This window comes from Notamacropus eugenii, chromosome 1 (assembly GCF_028372415.1).
Source record: "Notamacropus eugenii isolate mMacEug1 chromosome 1, mMacEug1.pri_v2, whole genome shotgun sequence".
Taxonomy (NCBI): Eukaryota; Metazoa; Chordata; class Mammalia; order Diprotodontia; family Macropodidae; genus Notamacropus; species Notamacropus eugenii.
In genome coordinates this window covers 481467044-481492578 of record NC_092872.1, presented here as the reverse complement: position 1 = coordinate 481492578, position 25535 = coordinate 481467044, and the positions used below count along the sequence as shown (strand labels likewise).

Here is a 25535-nt window from a genome sequence, read left to right as displayed (position 1 = left end):
CCATAAACTCAGTGCCATTCATTTGTATTGCTTATTTTTTTATGTCACATCCAATATAAATCGTTATAAATATATTCATAAGCAAGAACTAGTGAGAAATTATTGAGAAATCAAAATGCCTCGTGAAACATGGATAAGTAATTGGCATATCAAAATTTGAAATTTTCATTTTAAATCTTGGTTTACTTCTATCCCCTGTTTTTGTAGATGAGGTTAGTGTCTATGCCTGCCCAATAACACATGGATCACTGGCTTCATGTTCTCTCATGTGTTATTGATGCTTTGTGGCTCCCAAGGCTCTTCTTTGTTTCCTGCTAGGTTAGTGCACTGTCTTATACAGGCAGTTTTCTGTGCTCCCTTCTTCTGGGAATGTAAATAATGAAACGTTAGAATTTTCTCTTAGCAAGCAAGAGTAGTTTTCTAACAATAGATTAAGTAATTGGTAAGCTCACCATTTCAAGCTAACAACAAATTTCTGTTTGTTTAAAAGGCTACATTTGGTTTGGAAGACCTTAGATTATGAATGTTTATTCACATTTCACAACAGAAACCCTAGAATTTGTCTTTAAATTCAAATGTGTAATTATCTCTGTTAGATTTTTCAATAGTTGTTTTGTTTATGTTTTAAAGAAACTTTGATATACTTAAAGTATATATTATTAAAATTAGCTGTCTTTAGAATATATGAAAGTTTGTGATTTCTATTGTTTTGTCATGTATTAAATGTACAGAAAAAGGGCTAGTTTAATTGTTAATGCCTTAAATTAGCCATGTTTATGTAGATTGTAGTGCATGTAGCATACTTTTATGTATTAAAGTCTACCTGCTTTGTAGGTCAATATTTAGGAATTCTTATGCTATGCACCATAAGTGTTGTCTGTATGTACAAAGAACTCAACTTGTATTGAATATATCTATGCTAAAGTTCACAGGAATGCTAAAGCACTTCATTTCAACTGCCTTGGTCAGAACTGTCATAGCAACTCCTTTTTCTCTATTCATTTCTATGTATTTTTCTTTAAAAATTTAATCCTCTTCCTCCTCCCTGAATGCCTTTTTTTCTATTTCTCTAATTAATGAAAGTAGTGTTTTATTTACTAGCATGTCACATTTTCTAAAATTTTAACTGGAGGATAATATAATGTAGGGTGTCTTCTCTTGTTAGATTTCATAAAATCAATTCATTTCATGCATTTTATATCTATTATACTATGGCTTTACATTTCTTTTCTTATATGGCATTCAGAAATATTTGATTTCGTTGCTTGCTCTGTTTTTTTAAACATCTTTATAAAGATTGAATGTTAAACCAGAAAGATTGACTCTAGCTCCTTAAAGTTGAGTCTTACAATTTTCTATCTTATTTAGGAAGAAGTGATATCTTTGATTTAACTGTGAAGAACTAGATGTTTGACTTAGGTCCAGTCAAGATCAATTTAGAAAAGTTGAGAGTCATTTTGTAAAGACATTTTCAACTTTTCATAACAAAGGAACCTAAAAGTTTTTAAATCTGAACTGTGAAAAATGACCTATTGTAAAATAGTGTGTTAAGTCCTTGTCAGTTTTTATTTCCTTAGAAAGGTGAAGTATTAGTGCTTTGTGACTTCTGGTAATGGTTTTACCTTTTGAAGCTCTTGCTCCAAATTTGTATATCTGCTTCAAGTTTCTATTTGTGTTATTTTAAATTAAGCAAGTTTTCTACATGTCATTTCTTGTTTTATGTAATTCTCTCCTATTTTTTGACAATTACAAAAAATTGGTTTCTAAATTAAAAACAGTGCCTCCTTACCCAAGATGATCTTTCATATACTAATGAATTACACAAAAACATTTCTCCTTTTCTAGTTTTGAGGCTCTTTCTGATTTGGGGGGAGGGCTCTTTTTTGGGGTGATGTCCTTAATTTTAAACAAATACCAGGGAGCCAACACTGTGGCAGTAGGTATTACTAAGGTAATTGGCTTTCATAGCTAAAACACTTGATTTTCTGAAAGAAAATCTCTTGTATATGCACAGTACCCATCACCTCTGTGGACTATACCTACAGCAGCATCCTTGAGCAACTTATACAATGTTGATATATTAAAAAATCCTAAAGAGAGACCACCCAGTGGGAAAAAGTGATATGGAGACCAAGATAGGAAAAGAAGATAATGTGTTTGCTCCTATCATAATGATCAGAGGCTCCTTGCTCAAAAAGATGAGTTCAATTATAACTAGATGTTCATGGGGGAAGGAATAAGCATTTATATAGTGCCTACTATATACCAGGCACTGTGTTTTTATTTTTTTAACAAACATTATCTTTATTTGATCTTCACAACAATCCCAAGAGAAAAGTGCTTCCAAATCTCATTTTATAGTTGAGGAAACTGAGATAAATAGAGGTTCCATGACTTGCCTAAGCTTATACAGCTAATGTCTTAGGTTAGACTCGAACTCCAGATCCAGTGCGGTATCCACTGCTATGCCTCATGATTGCCTCACTCACTGATTGTCTCATAGCAGTCATTACACAAGTTTCTGAGAAATTATCACACAACTGAAGGGGGTGTGTGTGTGTATGTGTTTGTGTGTGTGTACGTATGTATGTATTAGTGTCTTTAAGAGACATTCATAGAGTACATTTCCATCCTTAATTTTTCCTTTCAATTTTTTTTTTTTTGAAACAATCAGGGTTAATTGACTTGCCTAGGATCACACAGCTAATAAGTGTCTGAGGCTGGATTTGAACTCAGGTTTTCCTGACTCTAGGATCAGTGCTCTATCCAGTGCACTACCTACCTGGCACACTTTCTCTTTAATTTGAAGATTTTTTTTTTCCTTGCTTGGACATTCTCTGTCTCTAGTGAAAAAATGTGTCATGCTCAAAAGTAATTTCTTTTGAGTCATGGATGATAAAACTTTTTTCATCTGGGTGGGACTTTACCTGGGAAATTTGATGAGTAAATTATAGCCTGGTTAGTATGACAGATATTTAATGAATTTCACACTGTGTAATGATCATGAGTCACACTGTACTGATATTAGCAATAAAACATTATAAATATAAAACTTCACTCTTCCATTCTCACTTGCTCTAGTAGCATGGTAGCTAAAAGGACCTTTGGGGAGGGTCTGCCCCTCTTGTGAACTTTTGCACAGATTTGCTACAAATCATTTTCACAAACTGAAAGATGAATGTATGTGTTATGTTATAACAGTAGAGTTGACAGAGTTCCTCTTCTACTGATATGCTCTTGTTTTTTCTCTTTTTTTCCTGTGTCCCTTCAATTTTTACATGAAGCTTTCTCTCAAGCTGGTAAGCACAATTATAAAATGCATGTCCTGTATTTAATCACAGTTTCCTTTTATGTTTCATATGTGTGCTATACCACTTGCAACATCCCTGTGAAATTAACTATCTGAACTGTGATTTGTATGGTTTTGTTCTTGTTTCCTTATTAAACAGCTTTGGGTACACAACTCTGGAATCTAATAGAAGTGATTGTAATTCACTCTTTTAAAATTAACTCCATTTTTGGTTTTTCTGTCTTAATAATCTTGTACTCTAAAAGGATAATAAAATTTGACCACCTTCTTACATAAACTGTATGTATGTGTGTGTCTGTGTGAGCACATAAACACACATACTTTTAAAATGTCTACGCAATCTCTGCCAGCCTAATGAATTAAAAATAAGGTTTTAAATCACTGATACCTCGACTTTCCAGCCCATTTCTTTAATGGGCAGAAGTTGGGAAATTAAAGAGGGATATTGGGAATATAGTTGTCAGCTTGTAGAGATCACTCAGACCTACGGGAGAAGCCTGATTGATGCAGCTTTTGTCCCTGATAGATGGGCGAGTTTTGCATGGCTTGTTTCACCGGTTCACAAAGTCGTTTTCTGGGAAGTGAAAGAGCCTCTTACTTAAATAGAACTAGCAGAATATATTTGTAGGGCGCTTGGTTTTATTTGTGCATTTATTTTATAGTACTAAATTGTGTGATCAAAATGAACTCAATCATCATAATTGCTAAGGAAAAAATAAGCCTTTAACAAAAAATTAACACATTTATAAAAGAAGGTATAAATGGTATGTCTGTGACTATGGCTGTAACTTGGAACAATTGCCAGTAATTTACAAAGCTTTAAGAAACATTAGACATAAAATCAGAATATGATTTATGCTACAGGCTTTGCACTTAGAGTACTGTATTTCAAGGCACTTCTTTTTTTACAATTTCTTTTCATGTTTCTTGGGCAACTGATCTAAGTCTAAAGAAAAATCTTTTTTAACCTATGAAAACTGGAAAATCCTCTTGGTTTAAGGCCCCTACAGAAAGGAAAGAAATTTAGAAACTTAAACTTCAAAAGATCTGGCTAATTAGCAGTATTCATTTGGGATAATTTGTCCAGTTGACTGAGTCTCTAGGTGGTCTCATAGTATCTTAGAGAGTTCTTCATTCTTTAGGCCTAGTCCTGGACATCTCCTTGCTCCTTAAACTTATCTTACATTACTAAACAAAAGACTTTCTTCTCATGAGAAGGTGGACCAGTTTATGGAATAACAGGAATTTTGATTATTAATTCTCCTTCTTCCCCTCTTTCTACTAGTGAACTTTTATTAATATGTGTAATTAAGGATTTCTGCAAAACTCAGCAACTCTGTGATCCTTATTCTTTGCCTCTAGTCTAAGCTATAGTATTGGCTATAAATATTGATTTTATTATTAAATTTTTGTTAATGTGCTGCCAAGAAACTGTGTACATAGTTTTAAATGATGCTGTACCTTTACTATTGAAATAGGGTAATGCCAACTTATCTCCCTTTTCAATTTTACTATATTTAAGGTATGGCCTAGGAATTTTTTCATCTACTTTCATATGCAAATATAGTTCCTACTATAGTTCTCTAAAAGCTTTCTTGTACCACTGAGGGGAAAAGATCTTTGATAAAACTAACTCTAAGCTCAAGCTGGAATTTTTTTTCGTAATTTTTTTTTTATTACTTCTACTAATGTTAGTACGAGTTTGTTCTTGATTCTGAAGGCATCACAAAAATCACTTTAGAAAACCTAACCTGGTCAGAAGACAATTTAATTCCTTCATAGTTAGATAAACCAGAACTAATAGAATAGAAAAAAAATGACTTAGAAACTCTAATTCTCCCCTTCTTCCCTAATGTAGTATTTAATAGTATGAGGCAAGTGCATTTAGCTTGCTTTCTAAATTTTTATTCCAATATCATTTTCTAGATATAAACAATGGTGATAAGACAAGATTACATGTTTATTCAGATGTTTTATTTAAAACTTTCAATGTAACCGTAGCATTACAATTCATAGAATAAAATCATAGATTGTTGAGCTAAAAGGCACCTTAAAGATTTCACCCAGCTCATTCATTTTACATATAAGGATGACAAGGAGGTTAAGTAAGCTGGGTCAGTGTCTCAGGACACCCTTTCCAGCCATTTCTTCCACACTGGACTGCCTCTTGAAGTTTTAATAATTGTAGAAATATTGACCTGTTCAAAGAAAATCAGCACATAAATATAGTCTCTCCTCTTGAACCTAACGAGATATTGTCAAAAGAGTGATGAATGTGGAGTCAAGGAGACTGGGTAAAAATTCTGGTTTTGCCACCTATGTGATTAGGGAAAAGGCACTTAACCTCCCTGACATCATTTCCTCACCTGTAAAATAAGGAGGTTGCACTAGATGACTGACCTATAAGATATCTTCCAACTATAGCTGTATGATCCTGTGAAAGGATATTTATGGCTTTCAATTCTTTTACTTAGGGTAGATGAGAAAGGAAAAAAATAGAAAGAAAGTAGGATAAATATACCTGATCCCTTGGACTAATATTATTATAATAAATATCAGATTTATGTTTAGAATGTGTAGAATATAAAGTATGTTTAGAATGTAAATTTTGAAAAATATGTGCTTAGGTCCATGAATGACATTGCCATTACTACCCTTAATAATAATTTTTGTTTCCCTTATTTTTGTACTTCAATTGTTGAAGGAATCGGTGGTACGCAAGAACTTTCTGCCCACTCAACTGTAATACAACTTTTAGAAAAGCTATTTGTCAGAATTAATTCAGTAAAAATGTGTCTCCAAGTGTATGGGAGGAGAGTTTTTAGTCTTTGAAAACTCTGCCAGTGCTTAGCTGAAAAGATCCCTGCATGGTCTTTGTGGCAAAATATTTGCTGAATCACATACTCCTAAGCAAAGCAGCCTGGCATTTTAACATAATCAGCCTAGGAACTTGAAGTTACAAGCACCCGTTTAAGCTACTTGGCAAAGTGAATTTGGTTTTCAAATTATGTTATCAAAGTCCCCTCTCTTTACCCACTCCCAAACTAGCCCTACCTCTGTTTTTAAAAGAATTAAGATTTTAAACAAAATCTCCTTTATACTCTCTCTGACTTATCTAGGTCAATTGAATGCATTTCTCCTTTTCTTTCTCTGTGAAATTACCACAACCAAGTCACAATTTTTTGACAAGTAAGGGATATGTTCAAAGTCAGAAAATCTCTAACTTTCTTTTCATATTCTCTACTTTTAAATAGCATGTGCACAAGAAAGCTAGCGACTGTTTTTGAATGACTCAAGACTACCAGTATATTTCTTCAGCTAGAATAAGAAACAGCTGAGGTTTGATATAAAAAAACTGGGATATTGATCTTGAAGCAGTGGAAGGCAAACAATGTGAACTTTGACACTACCATAAAGGTAATGAGAGAAGAGAGTCCCAGAGTATTATTTTTCTGCCTTCTTAATGAAATTATCTGGGTCCAGGCTGATACCCCTAATCTTTATGACTGAACTGGAGATGTGGTGATCTGAGTGGGGATCTATCACTATAATATTATGAAAATCTATGCAACCCTTTAACTTTAGCCCTGCAAGAAGAGATAGAAGGACTACATTGATTAGGGCAAAATCATAATTATAACTTTATTTTTTTATGTGAAAGATTTGTGAAGGAAGGGCGTTGGCACTTAGCTTATGTGTAAAACTGTACATCCCTATAAATAGTGTCTCAAGAGACACTGGCAACAAGTTTTGTAGTAGAATGAGAAATATCTATTTCAGTGACTTTTCAAGTGACTATTATCAATGTGAGTATCATTTGTTCTTTCACTTCCTGGAATATATACTTTTCTGTGGCAATGTAGACATTCTTTTCAGAGCACCCTTGGCTGGCAATAGAACAGAATAGAAAATGATTGCTGAGCTATTTATAGGTTGCATGCATTGATTTTGTTTGTTAACAGGGAGTCAAGGTGAAAAGGAACCTTTCTTGTATAAAATGTGCTCCTTATTACTTTGGAGGTGTATTTTTTCCTTCTTTTCCTTTACTAAGTTTCTTTTCTAGGTATACCCCAAGAGTCCTTCAACTCAGATCTCATTTACATTTTCCTATCTGTAGGGTGCAGGACCAGAGGACTTCAGCAACCTTCCACCAGAACAAAGAAGAAAAAAGCTGCAGCAGAAAGTTGATGAATTAAATAAAGAAATCCAAAAGGAGATGGATCAAAGGTAGAACAGATCAAACACTCCTCATTATGGAATGCAGGTTTCATTTCATTAACAAAGATGTATAAAAGTGTTTAAAGTAGTCTTGAAAGCAGTAGTTTTTGGAGAGGAATAGTACGTCAGTGTTTTTGTTTTTGTTTTTGTCACCCCAGTACCTAAACATAGTACCTTGCATATACTGTAGTAGGTGCTTACTAAGTGTTTGTTGAATTAAGTTAAAGTAGTGCGTGCATGCATTATAATACAAAGTAAAAGCCATGTTCATCAAACCTCTTTATTATGGATTTGTCCAGTGTATTTTATCTATATAGTTAGCATGAAACCTTGTTTAATTAATTTGTAGAGAAGACTTTGCCTAATCTGTCTGAGAAGGAAATTGAATGACGTTTTTGGTCATCATCCTGATCCTGGAAGCATGACTGTCTTTGAGTATGAATAGGAATTAGCCTACATGTGTACACTAATAGGAATAAATTATATTCTTTTCTTTTTTGTAGTGTTTTGGTGCATCTAGGAAAACTGATATACTTCAAATTATAGACTATCCCATTATGCAAACAACCATTAGATGTATAGGTGTATGATAATATCATAGTAGTAACAGCTTTGGGGAATCATCAGTTTCTCTTAGGAATAACATATAGGCATTCTATGTGTATGCAAATATCCTGAACAAAAACAAGAGAATAAATCTTTATTCTTCAAAAGGGAGAGATTCCATTAGCTGCAGTTTTACTTCAAACTGCTTTCCTTATACTTCCTGGAATAAGCAGCACTTCTTGTTCTTCCTCTTTCATGTTTTTATGAGATAATATTTAATCATCTGATTGAAAAACAGCACTATCAATTGCCCCTCTCTCAATATCTCTTTTCTGCTCTGTGTGGCAGTTCATTCATTTCTGCTAAGGATTTACCAGTTTGAGCAATTTAGAACACTTCTTATTTGTAGCTGGCAGAATGATGAGTTCCTTTAGATTGTTATTGAAGCAATATTTCCCGTTGGAAGGATGTAGATTAGTTAATAAGTTAGTTTTTAAAATTAGAGAATTATTTTACTCAGAATAATTTTAATACAACAAATCATTTGTAGACATTGGTTTTTTAGTGTTAAAATGAGAAGCAAGTGCATTTAAAATTATTATTCAAAAATTAACCTACTTTACAGAGGACAGTTTAGTGTACAGTGAGATTTACAATCAGCTTGTTTAGTTTCAAGTTAAGGCAGTACTAGAGAGATTGTTATAACATATGGTTTGGGTGTTTGGTTTTGTTTTTACTTTTATTTATGCCTGCTTACAATAGAACTGTGAGTTAAGGCATGATCCGTTAGCTACAGTAAACAATTATGATAACATTTCAGTATAGGATTGACATATAGAAAATAAGTCTGCTTTCTGTCTGCTTACTTGTTTTCTCAACCTTTCCTCACACTAAGCAGAGAAAGATATAGAATTATAATTGTCTGATGTTTAGAACGAAACTACTTGGATCTGAGTTGTAGGACTTCGTACCTTTTTAACTTGGAGCTATAGTCATTGCTAGTGATAAGAGTAATGAAGTAAAGTTGATCCCAAGACTCAAAATTCTTATCTCAGTAAAACTCTCCTCTAGCATACGCATTTGATGTAGCTTCTGAGATATTTTAACCCTTCCTAAAATGCTTCTAGTTCAAATTCACATATATATTCTTAAGTGGCTCCTTAGTTAATAACAACTTTTAGACCCAAAAATAATTGATCAAAACACAACTGATGGCTCTTTTGGGGAATTTTCTCTTCCAAGCTGCTATGGGTAGCTATTTTAAGATATCAGAAAATGTTATATGGCCTAACAAGATAGAAGTTTAAAACTTTCTTTTTTTGCCAGCCAGCAACCAACACCAGCCAATGGGAATTAATTTCATTTGTAGCAGCTGGAATGGTTTAAAACATTTTCCAGAGCAATTAATTCTGCTTCTTTCTGAGATGAATGGCACACAACCCATAAGCCCTAAGATGCCCAGTTGAAATTCTGTTATGTACTACTTAGAATGTACATTTTTATTTTGACTTTTTTCCAATTTAGAGTTTTAATGCCAAGGCATAAAAATGCAAATTTTGTTTTTGGCTTGTAGATAATAATGAGATTCCTTTAAAATTTTCAGTTTTAGATAGAATCTGCCTTCCATTCTTTTGTGCTACATTTTTGGAAAAGGATAATAGTAAGACAATAGATAAGAATATATACCTATACATATGTATGTGTGTGTGTGTGTGTGTGTGTATTCTGCTACGTTAACCTTTGCTGATATGTTCATTTCTTGTAGAGATGCTATAACAAAAATGAAAGATGTCTATGTAAAGAATCCACAAATGGGAGACCCAGATAGCTTGGATCACAAGTTGATAGAAGTTGGACAAAATATTGAAAAACTCCGACTAGAGGTCCAGAAATTTGAGGTATGGAGGGAGTAGAAGGGAAAGTGTTATTGAAGCAGCAATTTGAAACTACATTGTTATAGCAAGTATTATGAAGCTTCTCTTACATGTGAATGGCATAATCGACTAAAACAAAATAGATGTGGTTTGGACTTTGGGGCGGAGGAGTTAGGCTAGATGATTTCAAGTTTTCTTTCAGCTCTAGTTTCATAGTACTATAGCTAGATGCAAAAGAGTATTGTAATCCATTGGACACAAGTTTAACGTATCGTTTTTAAGGTACTCTTTAGCAGCATCATATGGAAATGTTGCTAATTGTATATAGATTTTATTCATGTTTTTGTTTTAATTCATTCACCAAACAAAACGAGCATTTCTATATACATAGCAAACACATAAAAAAGAGAATGGCATTAAATTGCAAAACTCTGTTATATTCAGTTTGCTTTTCTTTTTAAATTCTATATTAAATTTATCATTTAACTTTCAAAATAGTACTGCTTCCTGGCATTCTTTCTTTCCTTCTGTTCACTTCCTGTACATTAAAAAAAATATTTAAACAACCTTCATTTCTTTCTTTGGAGGGCTTACCTTTTCTCTAAACCCTCTCCCTTTCAATACGCTACCATTGGAAAAAAAAAACCAAAATCTTTGTAACAAATATGCATAGTAAAGCAAAACAAAATTTTAAAAGCTCTCCAATTTTCTCTTTCATACTTGAAGACTATTATTCCTGATATATCTTATATATGTTCATAATAATGAATGTATTCAAGTAACCAATGCAGCTAGGTGGTGCAGTGGATAAGGCACCAGCGCAGAAGTCAGGAGGACCTGAGTTCAAATCTCACCTTCAGATACTTGACACTCACTAGCTGTGTGACCTTGGGCAAGTCACTTAACCCCAGTTGCCTCATCCTGGGTCATCTCCAGTTATCCTGATGAATATCTGGTCACTGGATTCAGATGGCTCTGGAGGAGAAGCGAGGCTGGTGACCAGCACAGCCCTCCCTCACTCAAAACAAAGTCAAGTGCAAGTCATGTCATCATTTCTCTGATGGCATGGTCTTCGGCAATGAAGGATGAACACAAAAACACATGCTCTGCTTAGCAAATTAAAAATAAATTTTTAAAAAGTAATTAAAACATATTTATCCTATGAGAAGCATCAGTAGAAGCATCACAGTGATCTATGAAGGCCTATAAAAAGAGAATATAATATAGGGAATATGATAGAAATGTCTTGATCAGTAAAAGCCATGTGATTTTACATTTATAGTATATACATCTGTGTGTGTGTGTGTGTGTGTGTGTGTGTATACATATATAAACACTCATGTTGGTTAAGAAAAGCCTTTTTATCAACCAAAAATTAAGCATGGGGAAAATGTTAACTGACTGCTTATACAAGGCTATTCACAAAGTCAAATAACAGATTTTTAAAAGGTGAAAATAAAAAACAAAAACAAAAAGAAAAGGTGAGAATGAATGTATTCCTTTTATAGTATACTACAAGTAGGTCAGGGATTTCCAGATAGCACTCTGGAACTGGAAATATCTGTGCCAGTATTCATTTTTTCTTTTGTCACATACACTCTCCTTTGCCTTCCCCTTCCATTTAAAATGTTGAAGAAAGTAACTTTTTTCACTAGGTTTCCTGAAATCCACCAGAATAAAAGTTGCTTTACTGTTGATTCTTTAAAAATGAAGTATAATGGGGTTTTTTGGGGGGAGGTTGGGTTTTAAAGATGGAAGGACTAAAAATTAAATTAAAGGTGCTTTCTATATGTGTTCCTCTGTTTTTTCTTTCATGCTCCATAGCCCTATGATATAGTAAAATCAGATTCCATGTTTTGCTTCTCTGAATGTTTTAGAAAAGAGTATAAAGTGCTCCTTTATATTTCCAGGCCTGGCTCACTGAGGTCGAAGGCAGACTCCCAATCCGAGGGGAACAGACCCGACGACAGAGTGGAATATATGAAGCACAGACTACACCATCAGTCAATAATTGTGCACAGGACCGGGAGAGGTACCGTATCTGTAGAGAGCTGTTCTCTTTTGAACTTTTGACATCTAATGGACTATACAAAAGGATCAAATGTCTGTCACATACATGTTTGGGCACCATGGAGTGGAAGTTCAGTCAACTAGTCCATCTACAAGCATTAAGTGCTTACCTTATACTAAGAAAAAGCAAAACAGCCCCTTATTTCAAGTAGCTTACATTCTAATGGGGAGAATGACAACATATAGCTAAAGAAGTATATATAAGATAAATATAGAAGAGATATTAAATAACCTTAGAGAGGGAAACAGGAAGGGCTGGGGGACAGGGAAAAGGCAGGCATCATGTAGAAAGTGGCATTTGTAGTGAGTCATGAAAGACTTTTAAGAAGCAGAGATAAGGATGGGGGTAGGGGTTGGGAAACTGGGGCCTCAAGGCTACATGTGGACCTCTAGGTCCTCAAGTTGGCCTTTTGACTGAGTCCAAGTTTTACCGAACACAACTTTTTATTAAGGGGATCTGTTCTGTGAAGTTTTGATTCAATCGAAGGACTACACTTGAGGACCTAGAGGGCCACATGTGGCTTCAAGGCTGCAGGTTCCCCATCCCTGAGATAGGGTATTCCAGTCATGGGGACAGCCAATGAAAAGGCCTGTGGGTGGGAAATTAAGAGTTTTGTGCATGAGGAGCAACAAATAGGCCAGAATAGCTAGAAGTAGATTATGCGAAGGAGAGTGATATGAAAGCAAGCTTCAAAGATAAGAAGCTAAGTTGAGAAGAGATTTAAGTGGCAATAGTTTATACTGTATGTTGAGTAGGGACAAGGGGTGATATGATCAGACCAGAGCTTTAGGAAAAGTTGCTTTGGCAGCTGTTGGCAGCATGTTAATATGGAAGATGGATTAGAGAGGAGAAAAGATTTGAGATGGGGAAACTAATTATAAGGCTTTTGGAATAGTCCAGCTCAGTGGAGATGACACTTGAAACTGAGACAAATAGTTGAGTGACTTGCCTAGATTCACACAGCTAGTAAATGTCTAAGGCTGCATTAGGAGTTTAGAATTAAGGATTGGGATGAGGATTAGGACTACTAATCTAGAGTCAGATCTTCCTGACTGCAGGTCCAGTGCTCTCTGTGCTACATCCACCACCCAGCTGCCTCTGACTATCTTCATCGGAGCTGGGTGATAAGCTGGGATGGCAAGAACCTTAAAGGAAGAGAAATTACTGAGGGATATTAGTAGAAGGAGAGTCTGCCAGTGGTCATAGGAAGCAGGAGAACAAGGAGTCTTCTGTACTACTTCCTCACTAGGACCCATAATGAATTGGGGAGTGTGCAAGATGGGACAACCAGTATGGAAAGGATGACCAGGGATACAACATCACCTAGGTCTTTGTGAGCCTCAGAAAATGGAAGAAGCAAGAGAGGAGCAGGTTTGAAATTGAAGTCAACTTGAAATAATTCCTTGCACAGTGAAAATTTAGAATTTAAGATGGAAAGATAAAGGCACGTGAAAGGGATACTCCTAATTGTAATTAAGGTGACCACATGGAACACATTAGCTGAGTAACTCCGCTGAAGCTAGTTGCTATAGGTGCTGTGTCTCTTTCTTTCTTGAGCAGCCCAGATGGCAGTTACACAGAGGAACAGAGCCAGGAGAACGAGCTGAAGATGATGGCCACAGACTTTGATGATGAATTTGATGATGAAGAGCCCCTTCCTACCATAGGAACCTGTAAAGCACTGTATACATTTGAAGGTATCTCTTTCTGTTACCATTCTTTACTCAATTATCTTATTTTATGTGTCTCACAGCATCAAAGATTTTTTTTAATTTACTTTGAAAAAAATTGAACTTAAACACTCCCCCAAAATGAACATTTCTTCATACAAAGCAGAACACAAAAACAGTATTGCATATGAAACTTTGAATCTCTGTTTAATGCCACTTGCTTTATATGTGTGTGTGTGTATATATGTATGTATGTGTATATGTATATGTATGTACGTATAGATCTACATACACATGTATACATATAGATTTCTATACTTTATTTTAAAAACTGTCTTGCTTCTCTGTGTTTCCTTTTGAACTCATATTTTCTGTTCGTTTAAATGTTTTAATTTTTAAATCTTTTTTAGTTTTATTATATTTTACCCCTTTCCTCATCCTTCCAATTAAAAACTGAGCCAAAAGAGGAGGAAAAATCCTTGTAACAAATAAGCCTAGTAAAACCCAACAGTTCTACACAATAACTGTGTCCAGAACTGTGTGTCTGTTTCCCTACTTCACAGCGATCCCTTCTCAGTCAAGAGGTGGCTAATGTACTTCTTGGTAGGTCCTTGGAGATATAATTGTCCCCTTGGCAGAGGACAGGGCTGTCATTGTACTCATAAGAACTGATAATTTTAAACTGGAATGTCATGTAGAGCAGTCCCATGATTATACATGAAGATACATAGAACCTGAAAAGTCCAGTGACATGTCCAGAGTAACATAGGCAGTAAGGAAGAGGAGAGCTGAGGTTTAATTTCAGATCCTCTGACTCTGAATCCATCCCTCCTTTCCTTCCGTGACACAATCTCCTTCCTATGGGTGTGTTCAGACTGCTTATTTGTTATTGTTGAATCTTTCCTGTGATTCTGTATTCTCTTCTGCTTGTTGTTTTCCCTTTCCTAATTACTGAGCCTGTCAATTTCGTGATTTTGTCCAGTTTGAATAAACTTAATTACAGTGATTGCCATAAATTATAATTTTATCCATTTACTTAAGAAATACTAATTAAGCCCCTAATACTTGTGGATATCTACTATGTGCAAGGTCCTATCCCAGGTATTGTAGAAAATAGTAAGATGCATAAGGTATCATCCCTGTCCTTAAGAAATTCACCATAATAAAGCTTACTACACAGAAAGTCATTTAAGTTTTGTAAGCAGAAGAAGGGCTACAATCAGGAACAGTAATCAGCTGGGAGAATGTAGAATAGATTGGAAAAGGAGCAGAAATTAAAAACAGGGAGACTGTTTAGGAGACTATTAGTAGTAAGTAGATCAGGATAGAGGAGGTGAAGGCCTGAACCAAAATGGTGAAGGAAGAATTGATAGAACTTAGTAACTGATTCCATATGAGTAATGATAGAGGGAAAAAGTCAAAGATAAAACCTAGACTGGGTGAATAGTATTACTATTAATAGAAATAAGGAAATCAGGAATTGCTAATTTGTAAAGAAAAATAATGAGCTTAGTTTAAAATGCCATCAGGTCATCCATTTGGAGATGCCTGCCAGGCAGTTGATAGATAATACTGGATTAGAGTTCATGTTTGAGATCAGAACTAAAGATAGAGCTTTGGAAAACAACCACTTAAAGGTGGGAGTCAAAACTGTGGGAAAAAATGAAGTTGATAAGATAGAGAAGAGAAGCCCATGGAGCAGAGGAGGAATCAGAGCCTGTGAAAGAGACTGAAAAGAATCTGTCACTGTGGTAAGAGGACTAGGACCATGCAATGTTACAGAAGACAAGAAAGGAAGAATGCAGGACTGTGCCAAGAGGTTATAGAGAGTAAAGGAGTGGAGGTCCCTCAAATAAGTGTTAGTGCCTGAATCTTTACCAGTGATAAGGACCCAAGTGTCTGAGGTTACTTTGACTAAAAAGCTAAAATATTGTGCCATTAACTTTTCAGGTCAGAATGAAGGAACTATTTCAATAGCTGAAGGAGAAATATTATATGTCATAGAGGAGGACAAAGGTGATGGCTGGACACGAATTCGGAGAAATGAAGATGAAGAAGGTTATGTCCCCACTTCGTACGTCGAAGTCTATTTGGACAAAAATGCCAAAGGTGCTATGACTTACATTTAATACCATTATATTTTTTTAGTTGGAGTTTCTCCTTCCCCATCTGTGACTGTTTCAGGTAGAACTTCTCTAAGGACTGGAAAAATTCCTCAGTGTGCATTTTTTTCACATAGTTACACTATGGATTCATGCATTGTACAACTGACTTTTCATTGATTATATTTGATAGTAAGTTTGTCTTACTGAGATGAAATGCTCATGTGGAGAGCTCATTTAACTACCATTATATACATGTGTCCTCATTTGAAATATAAGTAAATGTCATTTATTTTTGTAGTATCTGTAGATAACAAGAAAGTTCAGTCCAGCTTCTATCAAAATATTTCATTGTAATCATATCTAACTGAATCAGGCCCAGTTCTTAGGTATACCTAATAAGATTCACTGATAACTGATAATAATTTGGGAACAATTTTAGAGATTCTTTATTTTTCCTTTTCACTAGTTTCTCAGACTTAGATTTTTTAAAAATTGAACTTGAAAATGATATGCTCGTCTTCTGCCTGCACACAGTCAAGAAATTCATATTTCTTTTAGTTTGTTAAGAAACAATAAGTATTTTGCTTGTATGGGCTGATTTTACAAAATAAAGCTCTTTACAAAGCTATTTGGAAAACAGATATTAATGCATGTTATATTACTTAAACCTAGCAAAAATGGTGTTAATTAAAATCATAAAACCATAGGATGTTAGAGCTGGAAGGAACCTTACAAATTTTCTAGTTTCATCTACTCATTTTAGAGATGAGGTAACTTTAAACCCAGAATCTATTGACATTGTTTTTTACTGAAGTCCTTGTTTTTATATGTTATCAGAATCTTTACAGCTGTTTATGAGTTATTTACATACTTCGTATGCTTCAAACCATATCCAAGATTCAAAAGCTGCCATCGAGTAGTCTGATTTTATACTAATTTTTACCCTTATACATTTTTGATTACACTAAATCTATTTTACCAAACTATAACCCCAAAGTTAGACCATTTTCAAACTAGCAAAAAATGTTTTAGTAATTTTTATTTTTCAAAATAAATATTTTTTCTTTTAGCCCATTCTTGATATAATAACCCATTTTGATTATAAGCATTTTCTATTGCATTGTTAAAATTTTATTCATATTATGATAAGAAAATAAAGTAGTCTTTAATCCACAGGGTTTTTGTTCCTTTTAAAATGTATCACAAATACTTCCCCATTTTACTTAATAGCTTTGAGTGCTAACTTGAGGCTTCAGTACAGTTTTGCAATGAGAAATCCCAGGGTAAAAGGGAACATTTGTTCACTACACAAATGTTGGTTTTCTTCCTTGTTCAAGGCAACATAATACTGAAAAAACATAAAGTAAATGAAACCATGTTGTTATTCATAATACACAATTTTTAAAACTTTTAATGCCTTATGTTTTCCACAAACAATTGCACACATTGATTCAAAAAACATTTCAATAGATTTGCAAAGATGTTGTCTTTAATTTCCATAGCCTGACTGTGATTATTTTTATAATGGATTTCTTAGTGGTCAGAACAACAGAATACATATGTTGACAACACAATGAAAATATTTTGTTACCTTTGATTATTTCAGCATATGAAATATTTAAATGATCCATAGAATCTCACCAGCATGAGTTTTTCAAACTATTGTTACATTATCTGATTACAGCTACTATTCATATTCAGTAAGATTCCAAATGGAATCTTAATTCATTTTATGGGCTGAGCCCTAAGAAAATTTGAATGTTTTGAAGTTCCTTAAATGAAAGACTAGTTCTTAGAAAGATATATTCTATCAGAATTGCTATTTTATCCCAAATAGGCTTTGCGCTCTGTTGAAATATACAAAAAGAACAAAAACAAACCTTGCTTATAAAGTTCTACTTCCTTAATCCTAGCCAGACTCTCAGAGTTGCTCATGCTTTCTGTGGGATCCTTCCCTCCTGCCTACTACCTGGTTTATAAATCTGTCATACCTCAGCCAACAAGTTCTGTAATACTGCTCCATTGAGGAACAACTGCTACTTTCCCATGTCCATAACTAGGAGGAGTGGTTATGTTTTTATTGATGCCAATGCACTTTTTACAATGTATCTTATTATTTGATGCTTGCCAAAATATTTAGGATATTATAACTTTTGGGCAATTGAATTGTGACATCTTTTTTTTTCCTTTATGTAAGGGACTTTTTAAAAAATTAAGTCTGTTAAATATGTCAATAATTCCCCACAGAAAATATTTGTATATACTGCAATTTAAAGACTAAAGGATTACTTGAATTTTACTTGTTTTTAACTTTTTGCCTTTTTTATATAAATGTTTGTTTTCTTGGTTATTATTGTGCTGCCTAATGATCCTTTTGTTTTTATAACTGCTGGTTAAGCCACAAGGACTGTTACACTCGTAGCTAGGGTCCCTGCTGGCTGTTCCAGACTTGACTTTATTAGAGACACTTTGATTCTGAGTAAGTTTTATTTGAATGTAGCCAATGTGATTGTTTCTTTCTACTCCTATTCTAAAAGAAAAACTCTTTGTCCGGTATTACTTTCTATGTATCCTTACATCTGCCTCTAATAAACATTATATTTTCTCATGATTGTGTATTTTAAATGATTTTTTACCCTTTTGAGCAAATTAATCTGTGTAGTACAAGTGCTCAAACCTCTTATAGCAGTGGGGCATTGTCTGTCCAAATGCATATAAAAATCTGGCCTCCTCCACACTCATGATAACTTTCTCCTTCTTTACCATATATGTATTTATGGGCTTAGAAAGTCTGTTTCTTTTTCTTGCTGCCTTCCCGCCCTCCTCAAGATGAAGAACTTTCACTGTTTACTGCCTGATAAACATTGAGCTCTGTTTACCTTGTCACTAAAACAAAGATTTTATGTTATCCCTCAATGAAAACCAACTGAATTGCAGTTAAGGAAAGGAAATTGAACCACTATTATCTTTTCCATAATAAAATATTGCTTTCTTTCCTTTCACATGCGACTAAAATCACAAGAAATAGTCACTGAGGTGAACTTGTCTTTTCAATCTTCCAGTAGACATCTCTCTTAATCTATGTTGGAAAATAGTTTACTATGACAAAACAGTGAAAGTTACTTATTCCAAGGACGTTACCTTGGTAATGACCACTCTAGATACTTCTGACCCCCATACTTCCCTTTTCCCCTTTGCCTGGTGGGATATTTGCAACCTAGAGCAATATGCCCACTTGCCACCTGTTGCCTTTCTCGCTAACACATAGTTTTTGTTTGTTTTTGTGTTGTAGATTCCTAAAGGTGATGTGCTGGTGCAAGAGCCTCGAGTGAGCTTTCACAGGAGGAGAAACAAACAGTCTGCTTGTTTCCATAGGCCGCTCAAATGGGTCATGTGTATAGACTTCTTGAGCTGGTCTGGAGTTAACCTTTGAAATCTCAGTCTGAAATGACACCCCCACATTACTCAGATGCTTGCTCTTTTCTTCCAGCATGTTCTTTGTGGTTTGGACTAAGACATAGACCTTACCTTTGGTTCTGTTGGGTGAGCTTCCTTTTCAGGGAGCTAAACTGACAGAACTGCTCTTTAATTTCCAATTCACTTCAACATTCATGGTTGTGGGAGGTCTTCCCCTTTTAACACAAAACTAGAAACCCCCAGAAAAGTGCCCCCATGGCCTTTTAAATTGATTCCTAGCTCTCAGTCTGCTTGAATGTGTGACATGGCCCATCTCAATTTCACAACGTGCCTTTGTGATAACTTTACAACTAGTCTTATGAGAAGACTAAGGGAATAAAGAACTGGAGATCCAGACATACATTAGCTAGATGGAGTGCTCAGATTTTTAAAAGTGTATTGAGTACCATAGTAATTAACAATAAATACTTCTTCCTTCTCAAAAGGCCATGTGTATTCATTAGGGCTTCTTAATAGCTGACTCTCCTGTCACACCAAACATTCACTTTTTTCAGGATCCAGCCTGATAGCTTATGACTGCTAACTTGCTTCTCTCCACCCCACCCCCTTCTCTTACTCCACCATTATATACATCCATGCATGCACCTGCAAATGTTTGAGTTTGCAGTTCTGTCTTCAGTGTCTTCTGAAGATCAAATTTTAAGTCTCATTCCAGTCTGCATGCTCGTCCTGATGCCCTGCCTGTGCTCACCTTTTCATAAAGTCTGAAGGATTTTGAAGTCTTTCATCCTTTTAGTAATCTACCTGTTTGTTAGTAATCGTTGTTTAGACCTGTGCCTGATCATCAGTATTTTGGCTATGAGTACCTCACCTATGCACTGTCATACTGGAACACAAAAACCATTTGGTTGGTTGTGCTTTCCAGGACCTCAGATAGATTCATCATCATTTATCACATCATATGACTTTAAAGTCATCCTTTTGCCCTAAGTAATCCCATGACCAGAATCAGAAAATAGTTATATCGTTTCTAAGCTTTTACACTATTTGGTTCAATGAACAGTTTGCTTTTTGAGATGGAATTCTTTTACCTTCTGAATCTTTAATACTGAAGTCATATGTGGCTGCCCTAGTCTTAGATCAGCCATTTTATTAGCAAGTAAGGCTCTTTGGGGCTTATTAACATTATTTAGCATAAATTGAACCAAGACAAGGATGGTTAGGATCAATTATAAAAACTATGAGTTGGAATAAAGCTCAATGCTTTTGTGTAAGACAACCCATAGTAATTAATTGTTTAGTGAAGTTTCAGTTTGGTTCCTAGTAACTGGGAAGTGACTTTGTGAACATTCTCATTCCTTCTTTGAGAATCAGGCATTAGAATTTATCTCTGGCTCAGAAGAGACAGGTGCAGATGTATTGTCTCTGAAGGATGCTCAGGGCTGGTTCTGTTGACTGCTCCAATATGTCAAAATTATGAAAATTATTCAAATCAGCAAGTGAAGAAAGGTGGGAGAAGGGGCTGGCTGCATACATCATGACTTCAGAAGCAAGTCCCTCCAGTGGCTAGAAGCAATTAAATTAATACTCTCTTTGGGAGAAAGAAGATAGTAAGTAAAAAGAAACTTCTTTCCTCTTGACTTGAGTTCAGAGGCTTGAAAAACCTCACTAGACTCTCTTTGGTGGTCAAATGTCATTCCATAGGCAGAAGTGCTTTGTTTCTATGGTTACTTCAATAAGAAGTTGATGCAATAGTCGGTTTGAGGGAATTCTTTAATGTCCATCCTGGTTCAAAGAAGAGGATTGACTTGGGTAAATGAAATTGAAATTAGACGTGTCAGAAAGAAGAATAACTCTTATCTCTCGAATCTTGCATAAGTATAGTTGCTGTTCCCGGGGGTCATTGTCTCTGAGACTATTATGCTTTTATGTGACAGTCCCTATTCCAATGCATGCTTTTCCCTTCACAAGTTAGCACTGCTAATTCTTTACAAATATCACAAATAAAGACCATTCTATATTTTATCCTCCAACTAATCAGAAATTTTGCTTTTGACATGTCAGAATCTTAGACTGGGGTAATTCCATATGTGTCTGTTAATTCTCATTACAAACAGATGGATAAATTCTTTGCAAAATAGGAAATATTTTTAAGCTTCTATAATTTATTCTTATAATGTCTGATGCATTGTTGCACTCCTATGTCAGCTATGTCCAAGCAAAAGTGGAAAATGTTTCATTTTCCATTGGTTCTAGGTAGACAATAAATTATTAGCCTTTATAAGTAATTCAATTTATAGCAATGCCAGAGCTGGTATATAGGGATGTTGGAGGGACTATTAGCTTGAGAGTTATCAGTTGGGCTTAGTGGGAAAAAATTTTAGATGACAATAGTGAAAATGTTGCAGAATAATTTGCAGATAAGAGCTCAGAATCTCTTAAATGTTTCTTTCTCTTCTTGCCCATCACACCTCATCTTCCATCACTGCTAGAAGGTTGTGGTGTCGTTTTAGATGTTTAATTTTAAAGAAAACTAACCCTGAATGTTGACAAAGCAAAGTCATTTCCCAAAAGGCAAAATCTAAAGTTGATCTGTCCTCAGGATATGCTGAAAAAAAAGTTGAAAAGGCATTAACTACTGTGATGGGACTTGCCTTTGAATTTTTACCAATTTCACCTGGTAGCATGTTGGCCCTTACAGTCTCTAAAGTGAGTGAGATTTGCCACTGCCCCACCAGCACAGTCACTAATGCCTTTCTGTAACATCTGTAAATAGAGAATAAAAAACATATTTACTGAAAAAATATAAAAGTTGTGTTAACTTTGGAGTATTTTTCCATATACTGTATTTTGGGTTTTTGCTTCTTATTGACTATCTCTCCTGTATTTTCAAATTTTATTTTAATAAGCCAAATTCTATCTTGCCATGATATTGAGCACTTTTAAATTTTCATATGTGTGTGTGTGTGTGTGTGTGAGAGAGAGAGAGAGAGAGAGAGAGAGAAAGTAAGTGCTTAGTGTGGACTAAGCACTAACCTAGACTTTGGGTAGAGTATCTCTTGTGACTCATTGCCATTGCAAAGGTCCTGGCATTTCCCATTTCTGGAGATAAAATTCAACCATATAAAGGCAAAACATTGTTCTTGTTACCATATGAAATCATCTAAATATTAAATAAAAATATAATTTCTAGTGTACTTTCTTGGAACTGTTTTCATCTTTGGAAATGCAAATACAAAAATTCCGTTAAGGTATTATGTATTGTGATGCAAGGAGCAATGCAGACCAAGGTTCTCATCCCATATAAAATGAGCATGGTAGATGTTAGACCAGCTAATCTCAAAGGTTTCTTATAACTTTTAACGTTCTATCATCCTCTAACTCACTTGCCCAGAAAAGTTAAAATGAGTTTTAAGCTGCAGATTAATTTTGTAAGTCTTACTTGGCTTACTTGTTTAAATTATTTGCTGTGTTTCAGTGATGCCAATATTCTTAGATATAAGTTCAGCTATGTCTTTTAAATCAAAGGTAGCCATAAGTAGGCACAAATTTGAAACCTATTTGAGATTCTTGTTGGTCTTGATTCTTATTAATAAGACCTGTCCAAGCAGGGGTACAGTGGATAGAGCGCTGGGCCTGTAATCAAGAAGACTCATCTTCCTAAGTTCAAATCTGACCTCAGACATTTACTGGCTATGTAACCCTGGACAAGTCATTTGCCTCAGTTTACTTCAGTTTCCACATCTGTAAAATGAGCTGGAGAAAGAAATGGCAAACCATTCCATATCTGTGTTCAAGAAAACCCCAGGTGGGGTCATGAAAAGTCAGCCACCACAATTAGGTTCTTCATAGTTGGGTGGAATTAGTCAATTGGATGAAACTCATCTAAGGTTATCTTGGAGTTGAGGGATGAGTGCTTTTGAAAGATAGTAGGCAATGCTCTCCATCTACAGCTTGCTTTTGATGTTTCGCTACCTGCTTGTTTAGACATTTCTTTGAAATTGAAATAAGTTGAAAATTTGTGATTACCCCTCTCCATTCACTAAACAGTTGACTTGAGCTATGTTTTAGGAATTCTAATGTTAGATCATTTAAATGTTCTTGGATTAGGGAGAACAGAGTAGTGCTAAAGCCAATTCTCAAGTGTGCCAACTGTATAGAAAGCGAGAATACAGATAAGTAAAATCTACATTGAATGCCCCAACCTACTGGAAGCATTAATCTCTCATAACAATCAAATTTTCTTACAAATAAAATTTTTACTTGCCTTCTGGTGGGGGGTGATAATCAATAGTGAAGGAGATGATAGTCCGAATGAAGGATAGTGAGTGACTGGATGATTTACAAAATGCATAGTCAACCAGTCTCTGAATAACTAAGAGTTGACATTATTTGAATGTGGATACTTCAATATCTTAAAGTCAGTTTTCTGTGAAAGAGGAAATAGTCTGGCTTTTGGATTTAATTTAGAAAACTTATATATGGTTTGTCAAAATTCTCTTTATCTTCTATAGGAAACGTTTTCTAGAATTCCCAGAACAAGAGAGCTCGTTTTTTAAAAGAATGTTTCCATGTAGCCTACTTAATTCAGTACTATTTTACCTAACTTGTTATTTTCTTCAGCGCTCAGCCAAAGACACCTTGGATTTGATGGTATACAAAAACAATTTTTAGACCAGAGACAATTTAGAGCCTGTATAGATCTCTAACTTTGTGCTGAGCTTATCTGGGTCAGATCTTCAGAACTCTTTTTCAACCTTTTTTTTTTTTTTTTTTTTTTTTTTTTTTGGTGTGTGAAATACCTGTGAACTTGTTGGACTTGATGGGTGTGTATATGAGGATCACATAACTGCTCTGACCTTCATGCAAAAAAAAGTAAGCACAGGTTTCTTTGGAACACCAATAACACTCTAGCTAGAAAGTAGTTCTTTAAAGGCACATATTTCTTGTTTTCTTTTTAAATGTTTTATTAATACTTTTTTTTTTAAATCACCTTCACTTCCCAATGACTCTCTCCATTAGAACCTTTTCACTGTAATAAAAAAAAGTAGTTGAGCATAACAAACCAATGTCTCTTCAGTCTTTCTTTTCACTGGGTAGGATAGGAGGTTTTACGATGCATCTCGAAGTGTGACCTGGGGACTGTTTGGTGGATTAGGGTCCTCTAGTCTTAGCTGTACTTGAACAGTAACCCATCTCTTCTACATCATCAGGTAAACAGCCTGCTGTGTACCAAGAACTGAGACGTAGTCATTCAAGGTCTCTGGCAAATCTGTCTTGGAAATTGAGAATTGGAAATTGATAGGTAGATTGGGAAACCTTACTGTTATCTCTTAACTACTTGTTACCATTCTCTCTACCCCCCAGTAGGGTTTTCTGCAATTCCTATTCTGTAGCCTTCCCCAATTGTTTAGAGACTAAATATGCACTTTTTCTGCTCTTCCCCACCCAGTACTTTCTCGGTACATGTCATTTCAAAGGATGCTCTTTATTTTCATGATCTCTTGGTTGTTTTTACTTTTTTAAAGCAAATATATGCCTTTTACTTTCTCTTGTTTCAAAAATGTTAATTGTCCTAATTGACATAATTTATTTTGTGATTTGTGCTTTTTTAAATTTGTATTTCTTTGACTTATGTTTCTGATGTATATGTTCACAAGTTTAATAATCTACTTTTTTATTTTTAATGTATTTTTTGCACTTAAAGTAGTATTTTATTTTTTCCCCAATTACATATATAGTTTTTCAGCATTCATTTTTGTAAGATTTTGAGTTCCAAATTTTTCTCCCTCCCTTCCTTTCTTACTCCTCCCCTCAAAGGGTGCTCTTCACCAAGGTTGGGGAGACTGTAAGGGAATGAACAGGATAGAGTGGGGGGCTGCCAGTAAATGTGGGTAGCTATTTGGGATGACCAGTCGTGAATCATGGCCTATGAAAACAATAACTGTGATAATAAAGGTTTTAGTTTCCTTATTAAAGATGAAGCTATGAACAAATATGGTTCTCAGTGCGTAATGGCTAGAGAACTGAGAAGAAACACTTCCTGGCTGCTGGAACTGACATGTTGGTGTTTGGAGTCTGTGGCGACACTGAAGTAGGAGAGGAAATGTCCATGAAGAGAACCAGAATTGGAAGAGTGAGACAGGAGCCATTGTTCTTGGTGAGAAAGGGCCAGGGTGTCCATATTCTGTTTTAGATAAGTACATCTCATTAGCCTCAATTTTCCCATCAACTTTAGCTAGCCATGACCTTTTCCATCTCCCACACCCAGCTTTTAATAACCAAATATATTCTACATTTTGGATCATGCCACCTCTCTCCCTG

At 35.0% G+C, this 25535-nt stretch overlaps 1 protein-coding gene across 15 annotated transcripts in view; it reads left to right on the top strand.

Moving 5' to 3' along the window:
• The window catches only part of FNBP1 (formin binding protein 1), a 181128-nt gene extending 161433 nt beyond the window's left edge, over window positions 1-19695 (top strand). For 4 of the 15 annotated variants that reach the window (XM_072632700.1, XM_072632697.1, XM_072632689.1 and 1 more), the window contains 6 exons: window positions 3285-3299; window positions 7428-7537; window positions 9840-9972; window positions 11859-11980; window positions 13577-13716; window positions 15640-15932. In XM_072632700.1, the coding sequence (XP_072488801.1) occupies window positions 3285-3299; window positions 7428-7537; window positions 9840-9972; window positions 11859-11980; window positions 13577-13716; window positions 15640-15818 (699 nt within the window). In that variant the 3' untranslated portion in view covers window positions 15819-15932. Of the gene's footprint in view, window positions 1-3284; window positions 3300-7427; window positions 7538-9839; window positions 9973-11858; window positions 11981-13576; window positions 13717-15639; window positions 16968-19086 lie in introns of those variants that run through there. The other 11 variants (XM_072632701.1, XM_072632698.1, XM_072632690.1 and 8 more) reach the window with 9 other exon arrangements.
• The last annotated feature ends 5840 nt before the right edge of the window (window positions 19696-25535 follow it).